The 25,874-nt window shown below is 40.2% G+C and overlaps 1 protein-coding gene across 3 annotated transcripts in view; it reads right to left on the reverse strand.

The window, feature by feature from the left end:
* The window catches only part of SLAIN1 (SLAIN motif family member 1), a 53,814-nt gene that overhangs the window by 17,511 nt on the left and 10,429 nt on the right, over positions 1-25,874 (reverse strand). The window contains exons 3-5 of one of the 3 annotated variants that reach the window (XM_049815923.1): positions 4,811-4,960; positions 2,737-2,886; positions 154-492 (exon numbers count right to left, since the gene is read on the reverse strand). In XM_049815923.1, coding sequence (XP_049671880.1) covers positions 154-492; positions 2,737-2,886; positions 4,811-4,960 — 639 coding nt within the window. Of the gene's footprint in view, positions 1-153; positions 493-2,736; positions 2,887-4,015; positions 4,104-4,810; positions 4,961-25,874 lie in introns of those variants that run through there. The other 2 variants (XM_049815925.1, XM_049815924.1) reach the window with 2 other exon arrangements.

The following is a 25,874-nucleotide window of genomic DNA, read 5'->3' on the forward strand; positions in this document are numbered from 1 at the left end:
CGCACAGGCTTAAATTGCTTGTCACAATTCACAGACTGATCTAGCCATCACACACTAAACACACTTCACTCTGTTGACATAACTTGATCTTTAACATGGCACTGGCACTTTGCACAGAGAAAAGACCACTTCTCAGAAAAGCATGCAACCCACCTCCGTTAATCCTATTTGGTTGCTGCTCTGGAGTTTGGGCTTGCGGAGAGTAGTAGGGCTGCTGATAAGTATTTGAAGGGAAGTGTGGGGAGGTAGGGCTCCTCCTGCAGTCCCGGATACTGGAGAAAGTCTGTGAGTGAGGAATTCCCCTCTGGAAGGGGGAGCAGCGAGTCAGCCGTGGCTGTGGAGGTGGGAGGTGGTCAAACTCTTCCTCGTCCTCAAGACTATAGCGATCGTATTCCTGGTCACCGCATGTCCCTTTCTTTCCCGCATGCAGAGAGACGCTTGAGCTGTGCCTTGACACAGATGCTGAAGTCGAAGCATAATCTTGCCTAAGGCCTGTAAATTCCAAAAAGAGGATGATTTGGCTTCTGCTAAGTGATTAACTCTTAATATGCACTTCAGTCTTGAAAACTAAGCAGGTAAGTAGACACGATTTTACAGCAAGAATTGGATTTACAGTGTCACCAGGCTGAAGAGCTGAGGTAGGATTCATCTGATCTAACTTTCGCTGTCTATCTTTCAGCATCTGAGCCTGAATTATTTTCCTCGAGATCCATTTTTAATAAAAAATAAAAAAAAGAACACAGGCATCTCCAAAATGCAGTACCTGTGAGATGTCTTAAGACGCCACTCTTAACATAAGATGAATTGCCTTCAGGAGGCACCTATTTCTCTGCCAATAGAAAGACTACATGAGTATCAAGTTTTTAACTTTTAAACACCTTTAATTAGAGGAATTAACACTCACTCTATTAGTTTTCCAAGTTATTGCTATTAAACTTTTATATACACGCAACGAAAATGCTGACAACTTCCGTTCCTGAACTAATAACCCATGTATATATTCTGGCTCTCCAACCTCCCTGAACCAGAATTAGCTCCTGCTAGCAGCCGACCTCACGGGCAAGGCTTAGTGGTAACACAGCTGTGTTTTAGACAGGTACACATCCTACCACCCCCCTCTCAGAACACCAGGTTTTGAAAACTACCCCACTGTTAGCACTGCCCCAGAAAAGCATGTTTGCTCCGGGTCAAGCGAGAGAAGGAAACATTCACGTCCCTTGTATATCCCCCCTTTTTCCAGCTGCGCAGTAGCCAGGGAAAAAGGGGATGTACATCGCATTTCCAGGAGCCGAGTAACTCCACCAACAGCTGCGGATAACAACTTTCCTGGATTTACAAAAAGCCCTCAGCTTTGGCAGATGTCTTTGCTTCATAATGGAAACTTCTTAACATGCTTTCCCGCCCCTCCTTGAGGGGAGTTTCTATTCGTGGCCGTGAAGAGAGCGTGCCTGCATGCACGTATAATACTGTCACTTTCCACGGGATTAAGTGGACAACAACCGTCACGTGCTCAAACATTCTGTACCAGCTGCTACTGCAAGGATGAGATACAACTATTACACCTGACATAGATTAGAAGAAAAACAGTGTTTTCCCCTCCAGTTTACCAATGACCTGATTCCTTAAAGAGCTAAGTACCTGAAGTCTTTTGTCTTTTTTTAAACCTCACTCTGAGGGAGATGAGCATAGCTGTCATTTAAGCAATGCAATCCTTTGGTTCTTTGATATTAATAATTTTTTTTTCTTAAATTATTGCAACTTTCACATAATATCAGAAATTTTCGGAGCTGTGACCACACACATTTGCTAGCTGAGAATTCAGCTATCTCGGAAAGTCTCACACTTGCTAATCTCCCTGCTGAACATAACAAGCGCTACCAGACGTTCAGCAAGTTCGACTGCTGACGAGCGATCACTCCAGCCTGCTCAGTCTGGTTGCTGCAGGCAGATTGCAGCTCTAATTTTTTCTTCACTTTTTATTTTATTTAATCACTTATTACTTAGCATTTTCCTTCAGTCACCACCTCTGAATTTCTCTTGGTTTTCATCTCATCATGTCCTCCTTGATATCTCACTTGGTACTAATAGGAAGTGAGAAAGATACTGCACTTAAAGAGTGACTTCTAAGTCAAATGCCCTTTATTTATGAATAAAGACATTTTCCTAAAATTACTATCAAGCCAAACTATAATCTATATCAAACAAGCTTTTGGGCTCAGATTTGTGCATAATCACTACTCTGAAACCAAAATGTTAAATTCAAATGCCCCAATTCAGGATTTAAAGGGGAACTAATCTCAAAATTCATCTGACAATTAAGAAGATCAAAGTAGAGGCAAAGAAATCCACAAACGCTGCTTATTTTTACCTTTCTCATGAAACGTATGCATGAGAAAAATGCTTTTGCCTCTTCCTTCCACAGAAATAAAATTATTTTAATTAATTAATATGGTAAGACATTATAAATCTACTCAACAGGTACTCAACAGGTATGGAGCTATCAATTGGGATTCAGAAAAATGTAAGCATCAAGCTTTGAAAGATCCAGTACCATTTACCTGAACCCAACAACATGCTCACCTTCTCCATGCAGGTGAGGTGTTTTTCCACCTGCCACTCAAGAGGTGACACTGTTTGAGAAAGATCCACTTGACTGAGACCAGACTGGAGCAGTTTTGACTGTTACAGGAAATCTTTCTCAGACTATTTTGAAAAATGAAAAAAAAAGCCACCTACTCTCCTCCTGTAGACGAGCCATGATCTGAACGTCGGTGAGGTCCTGCAGCTTGTATCCCATGGAGATGGAATCATCCTCCAGCTCTGAGGTGCTCAGTTCGCTGTCTATTGATGACTGTGGGCTCAAAGGGGAACTCCTAGAAATGTAACCTATGTAAGAAAACATAACCTTTAGTCTGTGAATACATCTGGATGTCTTTCATTCATGACTATCAGCCCTTTACGTTACAGTAACTTAAATTTTTTTCTGTATACCAGTTAAAAACTTCCAGAACTGTAGTGCAATCCACTAACCATCAGCAAAGGGCTTTGATACTCGTGAGAAGTAGTAAGTGTAGTAATGGATCAGGAATTCCTCTGCCTGTTCCCAAAATAGCATCACATAGCCCAGACAATGAATAATTTCCCCAATACAGTTCTGATACAGCTCAGATTAGTTAGCATAGTCTAAACACATCTGCATTTGAATCCTTATGGGACTGTGGTTCTCCCTACTCTGTTCTGAAAAGGAAGTGTGTATGTCACCAACTTCTGCTCAGTACTCAGATACCATATCAGAGCCATTTACATAAATTTTACTTGGTTTTTTTTAAATTGTTTATAATCATCAGATAAATCAATGACAATAACAATTAAGACTGAACATTGTGCAACAAGAGAGAAAGCATTGCCTCCCTCACAGACCTACCTTTTGGAAAGAGCTCTGGATTCTACTTTTACCATCCATGACAGTAAAATACAAACTAAACTGCGATTACTTGCATAAGCTAGGTGTTACCAAACTTTAAAGAAAAATTATTCAAATAAAACAGTAAATCACTTTCTAATATCCTCTGGACCACCAGAGGCCCACAGCCTGCAGGGCAAGAACGGCTGCGAGTATGGCTCAGCTGCGCTTGTACCACAGATGCGTTTGTATCCTCTAGCACTGCTAAAAGCAGTCACCTAAAATTCATCCTAAATTCAGCTGCCCCCTAATAATAGCTCCAACAGCAAAGGACGCACAGAGGATTACTTTGGTTTGGAAGGATGGCAAGGGGTAATGTGTTTGCTTTTTAAAATTTGCAAGTTATAATGGTCCCTGAGGTTTTGCAGAGGTAGTAACAGCTGTGCCCTATTGGAGCAGCAGTGGGAAGCTAGATGAGATACCTGAGGGTATCTCAAATAGCGTGAGATGCCTTCATTAGGGACTAAACTACATCCCACTGAATAGGGGAGCTTAGACATCTTGCTCGCACAGACACGTACACCAGGCATTCAGTCTGGAGCTGTATCTCACCTGCAGTGCCATATCCCTAACAGGGCTTTCTACAATGATTTCACATGTTGTAAAGAAAATTGTGCACAGATCAGTGTGACACTGATGCTAACTTCCTTAGACCACACCTGCTCCTGCCAGCAATAAAACGTTAATGCTTCTTCCCCAGAAGATTATTTTCTCTACCGCCACTGCAGCTTAAGAGAAGTCACAATATAAATTGACTCCCAACTCCTGCAGCAAAGAAGGAAAAATGCAACTCTTTGCAATTTACAGCCTATAGAAGAAAGTTTGCATTTTTTCCTGAAACTCCTATGTCCCCTGAAAATCAGTGCCAAACAAAATAAATCTTGGATAGCAGCGATAATGCCAGCTTGATAATGCCAGAATGCCATGATTCTTCTGGCTATTTTTACTATAGAGAAATTCTCCCTGCAACTTCATTACACAGCTGCACAGATGTTTCTGTAGACATAAGGAAGGGGCACAGTGGGGCACAAATGAGCAATAAAGGGCAGACAAAGCTGGGGACTGTTTAAGCTGACACAGTTGCAACTGATACTCTCAGGTATACCATTGCTGAGAAATAGGCTCTGTTTACTACCATCACTTTCCTATAACATGCTGTGTAACACAGAAGATAAACTACACTACTAGTTAATTGCCACATTTTAGGTAATTTTTAAAAAATCTCCCTCTGAGATTAGAGTCTTTATACAATCATCCAAACAGTGTATTGCTGTTAAATGCTAGCAAGATTAGATTAAATTAAGCAATTCTGTAAGCACCGCAAATCAATAAAAAGATAAGCATTACCTGTCCGTTCAGGTGTTAGTATTGCTTTATTGGAGGTTTTAGAGAAGCTGGGACTATTAAAGCCATTGGTATATGGGGTGAGTCTTGCAACAGGACTATAGGGAAAAGCCAAGGAGACAGGTGTAGAGAAGAGGTTCCGCCATCGGCTAGCTGTTACAGATGCAAGGGAGGAGGGGGGGGAAAAAAAAGATTTATAGTTATAAATAGAATAGTGCTGTTAGAGAGAAAAATAATCTCATCTTAATCTGTTCACTATACATTTTTTACTTATGGCAAAAGGAAAATAATGGCCCAAGTTCAGCAGCAAACCAGGATCAGCCTTCTGAGCCTTCTAGATGTAAAAGTATGCTCCAGAAAGTTTTCTAGCAAATATGTCTTGTTTACCATTTTCTATGCATACACCATTTTGGTATCTATTCATCACGTATATCACTGGGTGCCAACACACAAAGTAAAGTAACAGAGGAAATAAAAACCACTACAGTTAATAGAGAAACACAGATGAAATTTCTAGTGTTTTTCAAGGAATTGTTCATGGCAATCAATCATCACACAACTGAATTAGCAGTTAAATTAGCAGTTATGGGAGTTCAGAGACACAGCAGTAAAAGACGCTTAACCATCAAGTGCTAAAAACAACTGTAATCCCATAGCAAGCTTTTAAGCTACCATATTTCCCCTTCTTTTTTTACAGCATCAAATTCCTGATTACATAAGCATGAAAATTTTTTTTCAAGTGTTTTTGGAGGATCAACCAAATAATAAAACAGGGCACCTCTTTTTCTACATATTGCTTACAATAAGCTTGCAAGGCATCTGGTCTGCTCAGTAACATCAGAAACAGCTCAGAATAGGCAAAAAAAGAGAAAGGTTTATTTAATTTACATTTTTTAGCTCATCCAGTAAAATATGAATCCAACTGTCCTTTGGTTGGCCTATTTTTTAACATGCGTTCAAAAGGCAAAATAAACAATATCCACGTGCTCTTCAGAAAATAAATAAATATTAGAGATAAAGTTGTTTTAAGTAGAAGGAAAAGGCAAAATTAAAAAAATGTAAATTTCAGAGAACCCATTCAGATACAAGCAAAGTTTGTACAGATGAAAAACAAATGATAGTATCGCATGTTTATTTGTTAGAATCTATTTTGTCCTGACATGTGTCATGTACAGTGCCACAAGGGAGGGAGCTAGGAACGTATCTACACCCAGCTTAGAAATCAACGGCATAACCTTGACGCTTAGCAGGTGTACTTTGCGATGTAAGATGCCGCAAACCGGTTTTCATAACTAGAAGGGCCCCAAAGCCCTCAAAAGCTACTCTCCATCACGTGGCTAGTTAATACCACAAATCTGCCATGTTATCTGGACCTGTCGTTTTAAACACACATATTCAAATATTCAGGCTCTCTCTATTTTAAAACCTCACTGCCACCAAAATGATTTAGCAGGACATAGGAACTTTATTCCTCCTTGCTAACATCAACAAGGAGAAGCCACGGAACAGCAGGGAAGCGTATCTCATTGGTGAGCTGTCAATCACATCCTTGCAACCTTTTGGAGTAATCGGTTCAACGTCAGCCCAAAAGATGCTATTTCCGCTCTACTCCTTTTGCTTTGACCCACTCAGAGATACTTCTGGGTTTGTAAGGAATAAGCAACCTTTTCTACTCTCCCCACTAGCGCTACTAAGCTTGGAGCGAAGGCAACCACCTGGTTCCAGCACCGGCACCGAGCGGTCTGCCGGGGAAGGCAAGTACCTGCAGGGCTCAGTCCCTGTGGGAGGGAGCTAAACTACACATTGGTAAGATACAAAAATTCAAATTGTGATCTTTGCTGTCCGCTCATCAAAGAATTATTGCAATTCCCTCATTTTTGATGATCCTAGTTCCTCCGAGCTGAAAGAAACCTAAAGGTCCGAGATCCTAACTAGGAGCAGCATCAGCACCACTTCTAGGAAATGGCTCGATGCCAAGCAACGCGACACAGACCTCCTGGCAGGGCTATTTGTCCTTAACTTTCACCAACGGGATCAGTTCAGAACTCAAGCACACAAGTGTTCCGGACAAAAAGGGAAGCAAACACAGATGGACACAACTCTGTAAACTAGTAATTAACACAAATCGCTAGGGATGAGATTAACTCACCAATAACTGCAAATTGATTTGAGGCATTCATTGAAAGAAATGCAGGCGATAGAGTAGATCTCAATATCATATCCACAGCTAATGTTTGTCATTTCCACTAGAAACCATCAGTAAGGACCAAAGGATGACAGTTCCTTGAGATTTTATTTTTCTGCCTAACACAAGATCGTGTTTTGTAGCAGCCTGATCACTTGCCAGGACAATTAGCTGCCAGCGTGTTCTCACCCCCAGATGTGGTCAACTATACAGCACAAATAAACATCATTCATTATTCTCTACAATAACTGCTGTGAGCTGACCCACTAAGCACAAAGCAACAGTTATCGTGACTATGAAAGCAAGAACCCACATGAAGAATACAATTAGTATTTATGGCAAACCAGATTTCAAACTCCTCTTTCAAATAGTATGTGTTCTCAAGGAAAAATAGACGAAGAAGCCAAGAAACTCTATTTACACTCACCTCCCTATATGCTAAATCTCTAGATATACCAATGTAAAATATCCCCAATTCTAGAACTTCTGCCATGTTGCCTAAAATAAAACTTCATAGTGTTTAAGTGTCAGCAAAGGATTGACACTTTTTAGGCATATGATTAACTCCACTGTTTAGGATCAAATATAGAAAACTGTTTTCATTAAGTTGCAAATGGAAATATCAAAGTACATATTGAGTACAGCATTAACAAAGACAGCAAAATTAGACTTACTGAAGTCTTGTGCTAATGCCAAAAACGTAAAAAGGTGTGTAGGAAGCAAGTGCTACAGACATCTAGGCAAATATGTAAGTTAAGGTGTAATTTGTAAAATCCCAAAATTGTGCAATGGATAGTCATTTTAGGTTAGTTGTTTTGCTCCAGACTGATTCTGAGACTGCCCTGGTTAGCATGATAAAACACCACTATGGTATGCATGGACGAGACAATGTTGTTAAGACCTTTATTTTAAGTTTAAAAGCCCAGCTGTTAAGCTCTGAATTTTACAATATTTGTAGCTTCTTCTTAAAGCCCCAACTCCAGTCGCTCACAGATGAATAAGAAACTCAGGTACCCTTTAAAAACAAAAGGAAGTTTCTAACCTTTGCAGTTGAATAGAAACATGAACAATCCTGCTCTGAGTACCTTATACTGAAGCTGCACTGGAGGAATAAAGAGTATCAGCCACGGAAAGGAGAGCAGGGGCATCTGAAGAACCATCAAGAGAAAAGAAGCCAAAAAAATCCATTTGATATATTGACGGCAGAGAGTTAAACACATTAACAATTTGACTTATTGAAGCATGAAACTGTTGAACCTAATATTCTATAATACAATAAGCACAAATTGTCCCAGTCAAAGTCTACAGTTAGATTGGAAGTGTCTAACTTTTCAGGTATGATTTCCGTGGTTTTGATCAATTCTTTGCAACTAGACTGCTGATAACGTACTGCATTACACAATGTCTACTCTAATATTTTAAAAAAGGACTTGTCAAAATGACTACATGAGCAATCAAGCAAAACCTTTCCTTTAAAAAATAAAATCAGCAACAAGTAGCCTGTTTGTAACTTTAAAATATTTACTAACATAACTAAAGGTTTAAAAATTAAGACCCTATTTTTATAACTTCCCTGGAGATATCAAAATGCTAAAATAGACAGGAATAGTAACTCACATAGAAAAATATGAGCAACTACATAAACACAAATATTAACCACACTCCTGTGAATAATCAGCATTTGATAAGAACCGATGGAAAATTTCACATGAAATCCTGAACAAGTAAACATCTACAGAATTGAATGGCTCAAAAGGAACAGAGCACCCTGCAAAACCACAGCATGCTGTACAGTATCTAAAGCAATTGCTCTACTGAAAGCAGATTTTCATTTAAGCTACATAAGGTAGGTAATTTCTAAATATATATAGAAGTGTGGTTTTGAAAGTGAAGGCAAAATTTGCTGTTCAAATTAATGGGAACATTCATAAGCTGGGACACGCAGTAAAAACCAGCATAGGGTCTCATTACATTGTTTTAATTTGATGAGGTTACACTAATGTGAACAGGGATAGATCAAGTACAGGTCCTCTACTTGATGAATCAGATATACCTAGGAGGTTATATTAGCTAAGGATACCAGGGTTTCCCAAAAACCAAAAGAAGTACATGAACTTTTAAAACACCTTCTATTCTCGTAACTCCATTATGAAACTCTGTGAACTCAGTTTGCCAGAACAGGAACTTACTTTCACCTCTAAGCAACACAAATAAAAAGTACTTCTTTGCTATAAAGACAGAAAACAATAAAGTCATAAATAATTGTGTTGTACTACTGACTAAACATACTAAATTACCTGAGGCGTTATCTAGCTTGTTTTCCACTCAATTAGTTTAAGTTTTATATAGGCCTTCAGGCCAGAGTAAAAAATACTTTTTTAAGCTCAAGCTAAAATTACATTAAATTGCATATATGCAGACATTTGAATACGGGTACTAATTACACAGCCTGAACAAACCCCCTTTTGAGCCAACATTGGAGGAATATTTACAATACTGTCAATCCAGCAAGTTCAAAACTGCAAGTTTTAAACCCACAGCACTTTCCTGCTGACATACTTTCTTTAGAGCAGGAAACCCAAACCACTTCCCTGGTGCATTCTGCATAGGCATGGTTGCACAGCAGCCACGCTTAAAAGCAAAATCTCTCTCTCAGGAGTGAAATGCAAAGTCCTGCATGGGAAACAGAAGTATTTTGTTAATCACTGGAGAAATTCAAGAGTGCTAGAAGGGAATTCAAATCTCTCTCCTTACTGTAGATAAGAATGTCTAAACGAGCCAAGAGGTATCACCTCAGTGAGGCGTATCTAACACCTTCCTCCCAAAGACAGGTCTTTAACCTTTGGTTTTGGTCCCTGTAAAACAGCAATTCAGAGTCTGAAAACTACTTCTGCAGTCAGATGTACATCTGGGAACAGGTAAGTATCTAACGTGCTTGAAAAGACAGCCAGAGGAAGAAGAGATGAAGGTAGCTCCCACTACTCGTTTAACAGTGCCGTTGTTGGGACACTTCCTCAAGACGTGAGAAATGTGGGCTCCTACTAGTCACCAGCCCGAAGAGATTTACTCAGGTCCCTGGAAAACCCAGAGCTCCTGCAAGAACTTGAAGCAGTCTGAGGTAGAAGAGCGGTGCTAGATACTCAACTGCACCCAACTTCGTGGTGTCCCCACCCAGGAAGGGATCTTCAGGTAGTTAAGTTTTCAAACCAAAGCCTAAGTAGATATTGTCTTTCAAGTACCTCAGTAGCTCTCCAATACATGGACCTTAGAAGTATGTACAACCCTTAGGTCTACTTCATGGGGTGAGGCGTCCAGTTTCTGTGCTCAAAAGAGAAGGACTGTAACATCTTCCAGGGTTTATTTGAACCCAGTGCTTCAAAGCTTTCCTTTGCAACTACAAGTCCTAAAAACTTACTTTTTTGAAAAAAATGTGGTTTTATTAGTTACAAGATCACAAGTTCCAGGTCCAAGACAGCAATGCTTTCAGCTCTAGTAACTGTGAGTAAGAGTATTGAGTTGTACCTGTAAAACTGGAAGTTAGCCTGGGGCAGGTACCTGTTCCCATTTTGTTGAGTGTCACTGTACAGTGAACTTCTTGACTTTTACAGTTGTACCTGTAAAACTGGAAGTTAGCCTGGGGCAGGTACCTGTTCCCATCTTGTTGAATGTTACTGTACAGTGAACTTGCTGACTTTTCAAGCAGCACACTCCTAGTTCCAGTCTCCCACAGCCATGGGCCATGGTCATCTCAACAGCTTGTTACAGCACGTATGGTTTCCTAACCACAGCTGTAGCTCTGGAAACTTTGCCATCAGCAGAGAGCCACACTTCATACGCTTAATTCACATTTTCAGTCACACCGAATCTCTCGTTGCCCAAAACCGTTTCCCTGCTGCCACACACAGCTCACAAAACGCTCATGGGGCTTGTATGTTGTTTCTATCCCTTGATTTCTTGGTCAAGAGAGGTAAAGCACCCTCTCTCTTCCCCAGCTGCAACGGTAACAGAGAGAAACTCCCTAAATGTAGACTGCACAAGGGGACTCCTTTCAGGAGTCAGTAAATAGGGGTCTCCAAAATACAGCTTAGTGTACATCCTTACCCTTGAACCTTCAACCTCCATAATTAGACTACAATAACTGAACAAATATATGCCAGCATTTCTCTTTGGTTTTGGTTTTCTACACTAAATCCTATGGCTTCTCAAGCTCTTAACATAGGTCAGCTAGAGAGAAACTAAATAGCAATGAAATGGCTTTATTTCATCGTCTTTTGCACAAATGGGATTTCTCTACAAAATTCTAAGTTTTCACAGTGGTTTTAGTAGTCAGTATACAGGATTGCCATGTAAAGTAAAAAAGAGATTAAATACTCATCTCATGCTACTTTAAAATAATAAAAAGCAAATCAAGCTCAGCTTCGAATGTCTAATGAAAACAACTGTCCCTGTCCCCCTGTGCTGCTAGAGGGGTAGGAGGTAGAGAATTTGGGAGTGGAGCTGAGCCCAGGAAGGAGGGAGAGGTGGGGGAAAGGTGTTTTAAGATTTAGTTTTATTTCTTATTATCCTACTCTGATTTTGACTGGCAATAAATTAAATTCATTTTCCCCAAGTCAAGTCTGTTTTCCCCATGATGGTAATTGATGAGTGATCTCTCCCTGTCCTTATCTCAACCCACGAGCCTTTTGTTATATTTTCTCCCCCCTGTCCAGCTGAGGAGGGGAGCGATAGAGCAGCTTTGGTGGGCACCTGGCATCCAGCCAGGGTCAACCCACCACATGGACTACACAGTGATAGATTAGGAGGACCAGAGAAAATTAATCAAGATTGCCCACTTTCCTCTAAGCCTAGGAAAACTGAAAAAGAATGTCAGTTTTAAGAGTATGTGAGAACTGGGAGTACCTGAAAAAGTTTGTTTCCTAATTCATTCACATAAAGCAAGTCCTTTTTGAAAAAATGATATAAAAGGTTCTAATATTAGTGTAGAATGAGAAAGCAGTTCAGTTGGTATGTATCAGTATGCAACTGTCTGTATATAGAATTGCAATAATTCATATACCTCAAGAGCTGCCCCAGCAAAAATAGCATAGTCATAGACCTCTTTTAAAGGTACAGTCGGAAAGCCTACCTAAATTGCAGTAGTTTCTAGGACTTTCAGCTAGCACAGCAAAGCACTGCAATCAGCAGTGGTGTTTGGCATACTGCAATTGGTGACAAAAATGTAAAGCTAAGTAAGATTCAGGACTGACACAGTTTGTCTGACATATTCCAGTTGTGCCAATGATTACCTACCAATGTGAGCAGGGAAGCTTTATATATTTTCTGAGACAGATGCACAACTACTGTATTTCAACATAATTCAGTGAAAGGCTGACCTGAAAATTGTCTTCAGACACATTACGTACTGGAAAAATGACCACACTGCCTTCCAGCTGCAGCGTGCTGAACAGCAGGGACATTCTAGCCACCATTCTCCGATCCAACTTTGTCATAAAAATTATTTTACGACATCAAAGTATTCAAAAGTCTACAAAGGAAACTGAATTGAGAGGTATGAGCTACCTCCTACAAAACTGCAAAAAAAGGATACTGCACCTTAGCTATGTGCTTTGGAGGGTTTGGTTTTTTTGTTGTCTTTTTTTTTTTTTTTTTTTGACTTGCATCCTTTTTTTAAGGCAAACTTTTTACCGAACAAGCTATATAAACAGACAAGCACAGAGGCTTTGTGAAAAATCTAGTTGTCTCAGCATTCATCTTCCTTCTGGGTGTACAACTCTCCCTGCACACACAGGTGCAAAAGCAAATTTTCTGAGCAGAGGTAACAGCCAAACTTGGCTTCCCAGCTTCCCTTTTTCAAGAAATTGGCCAAATATTATGCTGAAGTATTAAGCCCTAGGCATGACCTAGGGCTCAAATGTCTGTTCCCTCCCCAGCTCCCATACTCAGCAAGTGCTGTTTTTTATAAACTGCCAGTCTGATGCATTTTCATTCCGTTGGGTGGATGCTTAACCAGAACCCACGAGCATACAAGCTCTCACATTTCAGCTAGTTTGAAATAAGATATACCTTTCTAAGCAGAATACTCATTCTCATGTACTACTACATAAGGTAACCCAGAACAAAATATACAGCCCCAGATTCTTCTGCCAAAGTATTAGCATTTCCATTCATTGAGGAGAGCGTTTACCCCATTTAATTTTAGAAGCCTTCAAATAAGGAATTAGGAGCCTTCTAAAGTAAGGAATTCTTACTAGAGGGCACTGTGAATGCAAAAATTTACATGGGAAGACTACACAAATTCACAGAAGAGGAATCCACCAAAGGGTAATAAATCACACCTAAATCAGTTTGCGTCTGGTTCAGTCAGTCTCTGAACTGGAAATACAGCTGGGAGGGTGTAAACTATTTCCTGGTATTCTCACACTCTTCCAGTATCTATTGATGGGGCTTTTGGACACGGGATCCTGTGTCACAGACACAATGAAGATACACTTATGTATAGACATTGATGGCTGACCTCGTCACCACAGGACACAATACACTCCAAGAGAAAGGACGGGGCACGATTCAACTCACCTCCACTTTAAAAGGACGTGAGCTGTGCCTGTTTGTCTGCACTGCCTACAAAGGCAGCCCAGTGTGACTGGCTCCGATACAGATCTCTGCATATATTCAAACAAAACTCACTCTGACAGCATTCATTACAGAGAACAATAAACAGAGCTTAAAAACAGATTTCAGAGGCGGCACTCAGTTTTCCCTTTTTCTAAGCAACTGATAAAGACAACTCTTCTGCAGCACTAAAGCGTTGCAATGCTTGCATCCATCCTACTGAAACAGCTGTAGATATCCAATTAAAGATGTTGAATATCTTTGCTGGCAGCAGTTCCAGTTGAAAAGGAAGCCCTTGCTACCTTCCTCCAGGCTAACGCTTTACCCCAGTCCTCCCCATCCCACCCTCTCGGCTGTACTAGTACACTGTACCAGCAAGTACAACCATCCTTGCAAGACTTCAGGCTAAAACAGATCAATTACCCAATCTGCACTAAAAAGACCTCTTCATTAATTTAGTTTTTTAAACAAGGAAGAGTTCCTCAATCCCCTTTACCGGGAAGATGGACCCCAGTTGTACCAGGGCATTTAAGGGAGCGATGGAGAAGCAGAAAACAGCAGCAGGAAGGTGGGGCTGCTGAAGCCAACATTGCCTCCAGAAGAAACGCTTGTCAGAGAACAGCCTCCATGATGTGCGTAAAGGCAGGTGAGATGAATTCCATGTCTGACGCTGAGGGTTTGCTTACACGTACAGTGCAGAGCAAAACAACGGCACTTTCATTGTATTTTAACAATTAGCAACAAAAAAGGGAGCAAAATAGTAACCGCCTTACAATGTCACTCAAAGGGTAAAGATCTATCCCCATGACGCACTGACAATGCCCATAAAGCTACAGAAACACCTTCCTCCAGCTCCTGCTGCGCCAGCTGCATAGACCTCCTGCCTCTGCTGGGTCTGGCTGTACATTACTGCCTCTTTGGTTAGGCTCACCCAGCACGTACCGACTGAAACGGGCAAGGAAGCCGTCATCTAATCATCTCAGCTAGTAGATCTGAAGGGGCACCAATTCCTGCAGGCACAAATGAAGTCAGAACAGGACATATAACCCTGCCAAAGAGAAAGCGGGTTACGTTCCTCTGTAAAGGGATGAGAGGAAGACTCAACCACAGCAGTCTAAGATAATCTTATTCCAAATGTAGTGGATCCACAAGAGACTTTTAGTTTTGTTTACACCATACAGTAGAGCAGAGTGCCCGGGAGCCCTGAAGAAGCTCTGAGGTAGCTGGTGCATCTACCTAGAGAAAGCTAGGACTGTGGCAAGAAACTAACGTCTCTTCCACAACCAACATACCTTCACTAGCAGACTGCACCCAGCCTGGTGGTTGTAACTAATCTGGTTTCAAATGGTTCAAATAACCTTCCAGAACGCTCCACACCATGCTGATTTATGAGTGGTGGCTTCACTCTTCTAATGTGAAACAGGTGTCTTCACACAGACATTGCTACTGCAGTCTACGGCATGGCAAAGCATTAGATTTAAGCAGAGCTGTGTCAGAAGTCATGACACATCTGCCACTTTAATGTCATCTGAGCATCATGATCAGCGTGAATCACATTTTACTCACTGCCTGTTAATCCAAAGGGAAAACAATTGTGGTTGACAATTTGTGAAATAGCTTACATTTTCCTTTATAAAACGTAGGTCTATTGATTACACACGCTCCAACGTTACTGATGTGAAAGAGACATTTGTATTCTCTAACGTCATCGCAAGCAAAATCGGAACTCTCATGCTCATCGCATAAGCATTGTGAAACTCATTACAACCTTTTTTTCCTTCTTGAATTCATTACCTTTGGTAACTACTTTGTCTGTATTTCAGTGACAGAGTGATACAGCAAAATCCCACAGAGTACTGTGGGAAGCATATTTTGCAATCGCTTGGCACTGCTTTAAATGCTCTGTTTGCCACAATACTCCACAAATAGTAAAACCCAACTAAATTTTTAACAGAAAACAATCTTTTTGTCCTTTTCTTTAAATGCTGGCTTTCGGATCTGAAGCATCTCCCAGGTCTGAGAAATGGCGTGCCTGGGTCTCAGGACATGTCTTCACTGCCTACTGCTTGCAGAGCCCTGGCAACCTTTGTCTGCCCATATAACTCATACCTTTTCAATCCAGTGGACGTTTGCACCACAGACCAGTGTGACATGTTCTCTCTAGGTCTGAAGGAGCGAAGGGAACGTCTGCAGATAAGCAGCAGTGAGGAGTATGCGGCTGCAGGAGTCACCTCCACAGCCTCCATAATTCAACACTTGCAGCATCCTCATCAGAGATGCTTGCCCAGGATGCAGCTCTTGCACAGTAAAGCATTGATGACCAGCAGTTTGATAGCTACGGTGCTAGATTATTAACGCCATGGTTTTGTGGAGCATGGCATTATAAAAAATAGAAGGAGGACCTAAATCTGTTTTCTCCAACTCAAAACTGCCATACTGCCATCATCTCTCAGAGAGGTGCCTTTAACTATAATGGGATCAATGACATATGCTCGTGGAGGGGGAAGGAGGTGCGGTCTTGACAACCCCACCTGAAATCAGGTTGCTTGTAGGGTTTGTATTTTACAGTTGTCCCTGTGCAAAGGTTATATACAGCTAAGAATATACAGTTAGTATTTCCAATTTCTGTGTAAAATGTGTTATGTCACTAATTTTCAGGTCTGCTGTAAAGAAACAAATAAAGTTTAAAGTCTAAAGCCAGGCCCATAATCTAATCAAGATATTCAACAAAAATGTTAATTAACAACTGCCTCAATCAGGAGAGAAGGCAGAAATTCCTTGTGACCCATCACAAGGACGGGTCATTCCGCTTTGAGATGGAGAGTAGTTACCAGAGTTCCTGGTTTGAGAGACTGCAAACCACTTTACAGAAAGGAGCTGGGGAGCTGCAGCTTTACAAACCTTCCCAGGCGTGTCCCCGGGGCCGTGCTGAACCCTCTAACTCACCACTCTCACTAGCCGAGATTCTGGATCAATGAAGAGAGAAACCTAGTATCATATATAAGCTGAATAATGCATGTTGGAGTGAGGGGGTTGCTTGTAATATGGGCCCATAATCATCAATCTGTGCACTCAAGTAAGCACTTCATCATCCTAAAAAGTATCTGGTGGTAAAGTTGACTTAGAGAAAACTGGCCTGCCAGTTTGGACATGGTTATCTATTATGCAGGAGCAGTCTTTCAAGCTGCTAATCCATCTGGTACACATACCAGGGATGTGACTGTTGTTACAGGTTCTCCTCTTCCCCAGCCACACAGCTCTGTCCCTTGGGGCTACCCTTATGTGTGGAGTTTGCCTCAGCGTCCAAGGGGACAGAGAAGTAGTTTCATGTCCCCTATTCACAGAGGGGCTTCATCCACCCTTGTACAAGTCATGTAGGTGCAATGATATTCTTTTTCAGCTGCAGTAAAAGCTGGTAAAGCTAAATTCATTTTTGGACAGTTCACTGTCAGATCACTCCTTGAACTCGTACCTATGCTAATGACGCTTTTCTTGGGCATCTCTCTTGTAGCTCAGAGATACTTGTTTCCCCAAACCAGTCAACTCCACACATCTTGAATTACTTAAAGACCAAGTAAGCCTGTTGGTGCAGGGGTATTCTGCCAATACAGTATAATAGGACCTATAAATGACTCTTATGCCACTGAGGTAAGCTGTTCTTTATGCCAACACTCTACAAGCATTGCCATGAACTAAAGAAGTTGTAACAATACAAGGAAAAATTTCCAGAACAAACATACGTATATACCAGGGACTTCTGCCAAAGCAGGTCATGGATTCACATCTTTTCACATTCTCGATGAACAAAACTATGCTGCATTCAGGTCTCCAGCACAGACCTGACCTTCCTGACACTTGTACAATGGCAAGAATACCACGTGTAGCTCTGTAATGTGCGTCAGAAGAACCCCATGGCGTCTAGGCAAGCTTTGCAAAGTCCCCCTCACGGAAAATTTCCAACTATGGGGAATCAAGCTCCAGAGTTTTAAACAGTTTGTACTGATCACTCCCAGCCAAATCATGAGCATGAACTTACTGTATTTTCAGTCACGTGGGTACCAATAAATACCAAATCTCAGCTTATCATATTTTTAACCTCAAACATAAAGCAGAATACTCCTCTCAAAGTTATTTGACATTCATCCCAAAAAGCATACAATTAGTAGGCGAAATAGTTCCTTAAGGAACTAACATAAGGACAATGCACAAACCATGAGAAAGACAGGTAGAGACTTCCAGTGATTTCAATAGGTTTTGGATCAACATGGTATTTTTCCGACTACATTTCTACTACTATAAGTTTTCTACTACTTCTATCTAGTACATGAGATGTAATTACAAAAGATAATTTTTTTAATACTATTTATTTAGTTACCTCCCCTTCTACCATAAGACTGGAGACATTTCACTTGATTCCTGTCTCAGGTTAATTTTACAGTGGTGGAAGGCCTGCTTTCAACAGAATTAATTCCAGTTTGCCACAGCATAAGTAGACGCTGAAAATTAATTTTGTTTGATGACTAAAAATTCTTACAAAAGCTATGGTATGGAAGCCAATCTGGATTTTAGCCACACAGGAGGGGAAAGGTAGAGGAAGAACATTCTGCAAAATGCAGCATGTCCTCTGCCTTTAATAAACTCTGTGGGCTGTATTCACCTCCACTAGTTTTCAATGTTCAAATTTTGCCTCCAGTCATACCTAACCAACTATGCTCCTCTCTGTCCCTCCCTGTCACCGGAGGCAGACAGATCGCATGCTCTGGAAATAGCTCTGTTTTTTTAACTAGTCCCTGATTTCAAGCCTGAAGTTTAAGATGGCTAAAATAAAGTAGTACGAACCTTATCTTGGAAGCACTTATAGCATGTTTAACACACAGAAAGAGAGACACGTACGGTAGCTAGAGAAGACACAACCTAAAAGTTGAAATACAAAGAATATCATGACATTCATTCAAGTTGGATCCAAGTGACAGCTATACCAATGTATATTATCCATGCAGCACTGTGCTGCAGTGTGGATGCATTGGAGCTAGGCTGCGTGGCATCTCTGCGTGGTATAGACAGTTTGTATGCATTGACAGGATCAACTCTTAGGGTCTACTTACATTTTGATAACACAGGAAGGGTGAGGTCTTCTGTGTGCCTGTATATGCTCTATATACAAGCATACCCTTCAAGGCTACTAAGAACAGGAGAAGCTTTGATCTTGTCAGCAAGCTGCTTTCTACATAGCAAAAAAATACAGAACTCATGTATTTTCTTAACTTCAGTCTGAGGAGGAGGCCTGTTTTCAAAACCAGTTAACCTAACAGGGCTTTTTTTGTAGCAGAAATAAATCTCCCTAATCTCTTGCAACTGTACTTTAGACGTCTCCAGTTCAATCAGCCAAAAGCAGTTTCAACACCCCAATGATAGCAGTGCCTCCGCTCTTTTGGAAGTGCTGTTTTCATCCCTTAGAAAACAACAGCTGCTTTGTGATCTTTTGAGTCTTTGTGTCTTTGTACTGGTAGGTCTAAGATCGTCAGTGCCATCGTATTTATCTTCCTGTGCATTCAGAACAGGAGCTGAGTCATTACAATCACAGCAGTCCCACAGAACTCTGTTGGACTGGCTCCCTTTCTGCAGCTTTGGTCTCAGGAATTGAAAAAAAGATGGGAGGTGACAGTAGTAAAAGTGCCATTCCAGAAAAAAAATTTAAAATAAAATCACATCAACTAAAACTCTTCACAAATACGTAACAATTAGGGCAAACTTTCAACCACTGCGTAAACAAATTTATTTTAAAAAAGAAAAATGTTGAAAGGATTATTTTAGAGAATAAAACAGATTTTTTAATATAGATTTGAAGAAAAGCTCAGCTGCCATTCACAAAATGGAGGAAGATGAAGGGTGCCTTTGCCCTTTCACGCTGTAAGTCCACACTTAAGGGATTCCTCCAGGATGAGGAACAAGGATACTTATCCCTTCTCTGCTCGATTTAAAGAACAGGTATTAGCTCAACTCCCCTTGCAGATCAGAGCTCAGCTACTACACAAGGTGCTCTCATGCTCTCCTGCTGAAGACACCCTATTCCTTTAGTCTATTCATTGGACTAGAGGTAAAACAAAAATACTATTATCTAGTGGTTAGTGCACTACTTCAGAGAAGTTAGCTAGGGTTTTGCTCCAGTTAATAAAAGAGAACTTCATTTCCACATGCCACACAGGATGTACGACAGTTCTCCTAAGTGGACATGTACTATACTGCTAACCAGATATGCTAACAAAAATTTGAATCAAAGATGTAAATTTTTGCTCAGGAGAACAGGTGGCTGGAGGAAAAATATAGCTAATTACATTTCCTAAATTTAAAATTTCTGGTAGCATACATAATTTTTTTTTTTTTTTTTTGGTAACATTACCATCTGCAAGGGAGGTACGCATAAAGACTAAGGGATCCATTCGGTAAGTAACAGTCTCACAGAAGGACAGCTTCCCATCCTTCTCCTAACAGTATAGGATAATAATTACATACCAAGCGGAATTCAAATACATGTGTCTGTTGGGATATAACTCTCGTGATCATTTATCATAACACACACAAAAAAATAATTCACACATTAACCCTAAACTATGTGTTTTCTAACCTTATTAGTTAGTCCTGAATTTTCACTGCGTCCAAGAAACACCCATAAACACATTATAGTTCTCCCTACGACTGGATCCACTTGCCATCGTTATTCACAGGTTAAACCTCTGACAGGAGGGTTTTGCAAGAGAGCTTCTCTGTCTACAGTTTCTGACTCTTGACACCCTGTTCCAAGATGCCACACTCCTTTTTCTTTGCACAAGTATAGCTGCTGCCAAAATTGAATCAGACTGGAAAAGCTAAAAGTTAGGTTCAAATCAAGGTCAAAAGCAGCACTTACCCTCCAGGTCCCCTGTGGCTTTTGGATAAATATAGCAGGTGTCACAGTTACGTGCTTATTATGAGAAAGTGTTAACACTATTACCCAAAGCAGAGAAGAGATACAAAACCCTTCAAAAATAAAATATACTGTAAATAGGTTTTTCATACTTCTAAAACACCAAACGGGAAAAAAATGATGACATTTTAGGATTAAGAAAAGTTCTGGTAGAGGTTTAAGTGACTGCCAAAAATAATAAAAGTATTCAGAATACATATCCTCATGTAGAATTAAGGTTCAGCACCAACCTAGAGTCAATAACCATAGTTACTTCCAGGAAGAGGGGTAAAATGACATAGATGTTTGCTATAGATACTATTACCATTATCATTACTGTCATGGGGATCAGGGCTTCTGCAACGACAATTTTTAGCCTAAGCAGATTTCTCTCTTCAGACTCCCTAGAGAAAGACTGATTTCTCCTGGCACTAACTCAGAGCACATTCCTAGATTTAAGCACCCTTGGGATGATTTCAGACATCTCAAGAGAGACTCCCTCAGTAAACTTTGCCTTGCGAGTACCTCCCAGAAGTACCTACACTGCAGCAAGAATTGTACAAGCATTTAATAATGAGGCAATCCTTGCTCCTCGCAAACCCGTAGGTATAAGCTGACAGAGAAGGAGAGAGGAGTATAATGTTATCAACCAAGAGTACAGTACAACAGGGAAAGCATGAGGATGGCACAAGAGGCGAGAGTCAAAGAGCACAAGTTGCAGAAGCACCCTCGATACAACTGCTACACTGCTGCAACATCCTTCTGCCCACACCTTACTTTTTAGGATAAAAGGCACTCTACAGTATCTTTTAAGCGTTTCCACTGCCAGAACTTGCCACGTCCACAGTAAGCAGAAATGGGCTTGGACATCAAAAGTTTAAGATTTTCCTTCAAGCTTCTCCATAAAAACCATTTTGTTTCTTCCAAGTAATTATCTCAGATTTACCAGCGCCCACATAGGCCAAAAATAACAAAATCTTTTTTGGACTAAGTCCATCACAAGAAGAACATATGTGCCTACTTACAAACTGAAATTTATTTTTTTATTTATAAATAAAGATGCATTTGTGATTACAGTGAATATTTCACACCCACTATTTCAAAAGACGTTAAGAAACAACCATTAGGCACTCAAAACGTTGGCTATTTAACTGCAACACATGAAGCAGAAATGACAAGAAAGAAAACTGGTGACACCATGGAGGAACAGGCTGAAGCAATGATTCCCTCCATCACTCCATCCTGCCCTATTTTGTGCTGGCCTACAAATCGCTCTCTCCCCTGCCTTTCCTATGGGTTGGGAAGGAGGAACAAAGAACATTGAGAAGGTTTGCTAGTGTTTCACAGAGCTACCTGAGGGACATGGTGGAATTCTAGGAAGAAAGAACCTTAAGGCATTAGGATGCTGCGCCCAGTCCTCTGTATTTGCAGGCAAAACCACAACAGATGACTAAGTTGCTACCACCCACACACTACAGGCCACAAAATCCTTCCCTGCAGCGATAAAAGACTTAAGACATGTTATAAAGAAAAAATTGCTTGAAGCCAAAAATCACAAATACATCAAGTGCCAAATAACTCTAAAATTAAAAAAAAGATATGCTACCAGTCAGATGCAAATTCTTAAGACTTAATACTCAATCCCACGCTTTTACTAAGGCTATACTGTGGTAGTACCTTCAGCTCAATGAAATTGGAATTACATTATATGAGCCACTCCTGAAGGATAAAACAAATGACAGCCCCTAGCCCTAACAGCTTGCTTTCATTTCTGACACAAATCTTTACATGGCTTTCAAGTGACTTTAAAAGAAGTGGCAAGCAGTTAATGCTACTTAAAGTCTGTTCACATGCTAAAAATATGCAAGTTATCTTGCACAGCTTATTTTCTTGTGTGCTGATAAGTTTTCATTGACGATAGCATCAATATAAAGCGCACGCTGAATTTCTTCATATGTAAAAAGCAATTCTAAATGGAAAAGGCAAAATAATGAATACATACTGCTGTATGACGCATGAAAAACCTTGGGAGCCATATGCCAACACGCTAATAATTTAAAAGCTATAGCCTGAAGCTACATCCAGAATTAATTAGAAAAGAATTACCATTTTTCCTTCTAAAACTCTTAGAGTAATTCCATCAAATTAACATGTTACATATTAAAGTCACCTGCAATGTCAATACATGTATTGTTGAAGAGATTAGTTTTGTTAATGATAAAACCAAAGTTTATTAAAAAAATTAACACGCTAACACATATATCCCTAAGAAGAAAAAGAAAACAACCTTCTCTTGTAGGATTGTTTCACGCATTCATTGCTACGTCCCAGACCTTTCCTCTGAGCATCTACAACATCCACAAGTAAGTTTCGCATATAAGCTCTAATTACAGTCAATTCAACTGCCTACAGTTAAGCATCTCATGCCATTTAGACAATTGGTCAGGGCATTTCAAAGGCATCAGTGCCATGTATATGGACAACCAAACCTAGCCCTGTCTTTCTGTTGGCTATAATGGGAATTTAAATACTGGCTGTGTGAAGGTATGCCAGGAGATGGCTTGTCCTCCTTGGCTCGAGGTGAAGGTAACCAGATGCAACATGAGGAACTACAGGACTGGACACAAGACGTTGTTCAACATAAAGAACAGGCTGTGAAGGTGCCAAAAGTGATGGACCCCACCACAAGGGATGGCTGGGTCTCATGGGGGGATGAGGGGTGTTCCATGAGAAACAGCTGAACATCACAGGCAGCTGAAGGAGAGCACCAGGGATCTTTGGGGGCAGAGTCCTGAAAGGTCAGCAGTGCTTCATTTGAGTCCCTAGAGTCTGGAGCAGAGCCCACTCTTTGGCCCAAAACAGCAAGGGCATGATTCAGTTGTCTAAAACCAGAATGTAATGGCATTTAAGGTGCTCCAGCTGGTCCAGATGAGCGAGATTGTTATGCGGCTCCTGTATCGTACCCATATGCCCCATCTGTATATCTCAAGGACCCAAGAGCATGTCAAATTACACTTAGCACCTTTGTTAAGATAAGTAAATCATGGCCAAAGTGACTGTGCTATTGAATTAGGTATACCAGACGCCTAAAATTAGGTGGAATAAATCTGGGCCATATCATGTTCTATGAATCCACATATTAAATGCTTGGGACCCAAGGACAAGGTACTTACAGTGAGATACAACAGAAACAGCTCCATGTCTGGCTCTAGTAACTGAGACACAAAAAAAGTCTTTCCAGGGGAGATTCAATCACCCAGATTTTCCTCTGTGATTCACATGTAACACAAAGCAATACCCCGTGTATGTCAGCTCAGACCAGCAGACACATACGATAGCTTTTACATCAACTACTTCACCACTGCATGGACTCTGCCACAAAACTGTTGTGCCTACCTACCACAGAAAGATTCACATCAGCTACTAAGTATGTGAAAACACACACAAAACCCCCCAAGTGTCCTGTCTGTCCCCATTCTGGAGAATGAACTTAGGCATCTAAACAAATGATTATGAGCAAGGTCTGAAGTGCCATGACTGAAGAAAAAAGGAGACAATGAAAAACCTCAGAATGAAAGGCATCAGGGCTATTCTTGCAAAATGCAGAGGCTATTCAAGACTTGTTAAAAGTATGAAGGAATACTGTCATCTAATCCCTTCCAATGTTAAGTACTACCCAAGGTTTTTTTTCTAATGAGTGGAGAGAAATTACTATCTCCAGACTCAGTTCAGACAATTTGCTTAAGAATGGAGTGAGACAGGTTGGATGAATTGCCCTTTGGCTTCTTCAAAGTCAACAGACAACTAGTTTTTTCTAGGTATCTAACTTTAGTAATTAAAGTTAGATTAAATTAATCATAACTTTTAGTACCAACATTACAAGAACTCCCTAGTTACTAATGCTTACCCTACTTAGTCAGAAACAATCTGTCCTCCAGCAGCCACAGAAAAAACTAAGCGAGAAAAGAAATTAACAGATCTTCTCTCCTATGCAGCACAGGATACAACTCATCAACTCTTATAGTGGAATTTATCTGCCTACATGACGGCAACTTCATCAAAGTTAGGCACCTCTACCTCTATGTGTAACCATTTTAGAAATGCACACTTCAGGTACAAGTCATCTCACCCTGAATTAATATAACACAGTTAGCAAGATCAACACTGGTACTACGTAAAGAAGACAAATGAATCCAAAAGCTGGCTTTCTTTCCAGAGGTGGGAAAACTTATTTGTTCCAAGTTACTATGCATTTGCAATGCCCCTCTGCAGCATGGGGAGCACACAGGGTTGAGTATGTTCAGCTGTGCTTCTGCTTTCAAGAAAAAGCTATCCCCAAATGGTGTTACCATACCAATTTCTCTGGTGTTACAAGGTGGGTACAATCTCAGCTCAGCCAGAAAGGTACAATCAGTTTTCAGGTACTTTACATTGTAGAAGTGGTAATGGTGGTCCAAATTCACCTCATGTCTTGGTTTACATGACCTTTTAATTGTGGTAAAACAATAAAATAAATAAAACAACAAAATAAATAAATAATGCCTAAGCTATCAGTTCAATGTCACTTTAAAATTGTTACTCCATATCAGTTTTCCGTAACATCTCATAGTCAAATACTTCGATTGTAAAATAAAATATTCAAGAACACATTGCAGTCTGTTTTGTCATTTATTGTCTAAGGATTCTTTAAAATTAGTAAAAATTTCATCTTTATACTGCTGCAAGTGCTTTTCAAAACAAGAATTACGTAGGTTTCAGCTTTTCTTTTTTTTTTTCCCTGAGAAAAGCAATTTTTAGTCTTGCAGGCAGACTTACACTACTTTTCTCCCCCAGTCTTCTCAGAAGTGTGAAGCTTTTAATTAAGTATTCAATTACAGTGTGCAATCAAGCCACATTCAAAGACTTTTAAGAATGGCTTAGTAACCCCCCCAAAAGTGAATATTCCACAAAAAAAACCCTTCTTCTGCAATTGTAAATTTTACAAATATATCCCATCTAGAAGTAAAATTAAGAAAATAATATTTTAGGGGAGCTTCACAAGGGAAAATTATATCAAATACTCGCAAATTTGGTTTTTATAAACCCCTATGTCTCTATCTTTCATACTAACTTATCCTCTGTCTTGCACCAGAAAAAAGATCAAGCATACCTGTGAATGCCCAGGCCTCACAAATACTCAGATTAGAGCTTAGTGACTACATTTCATTATCAGGTAAAGTCAAAAAAGTTTTATTGTATTACAAGAACTTTTGCATGATCCCTAAGTAAAAGGGAATTACTGGTATAAACGTTGTATTTCCACAAAATATAAACAGAGATATGCTGAATGT

Source organism: Accipiter gentilis, chromosome 13, assembly GCF_929443795.1.
Source record: "Accipiter gentilis chromosome 13, bAccGen1.1, whole genome shotgun sequence".
Taxonomy (NCBI): Eukaryota; Metazoa; Chordata; class Aves; order Accipitriformes; family Accipitridae; genus Astur; species Astur gentilis.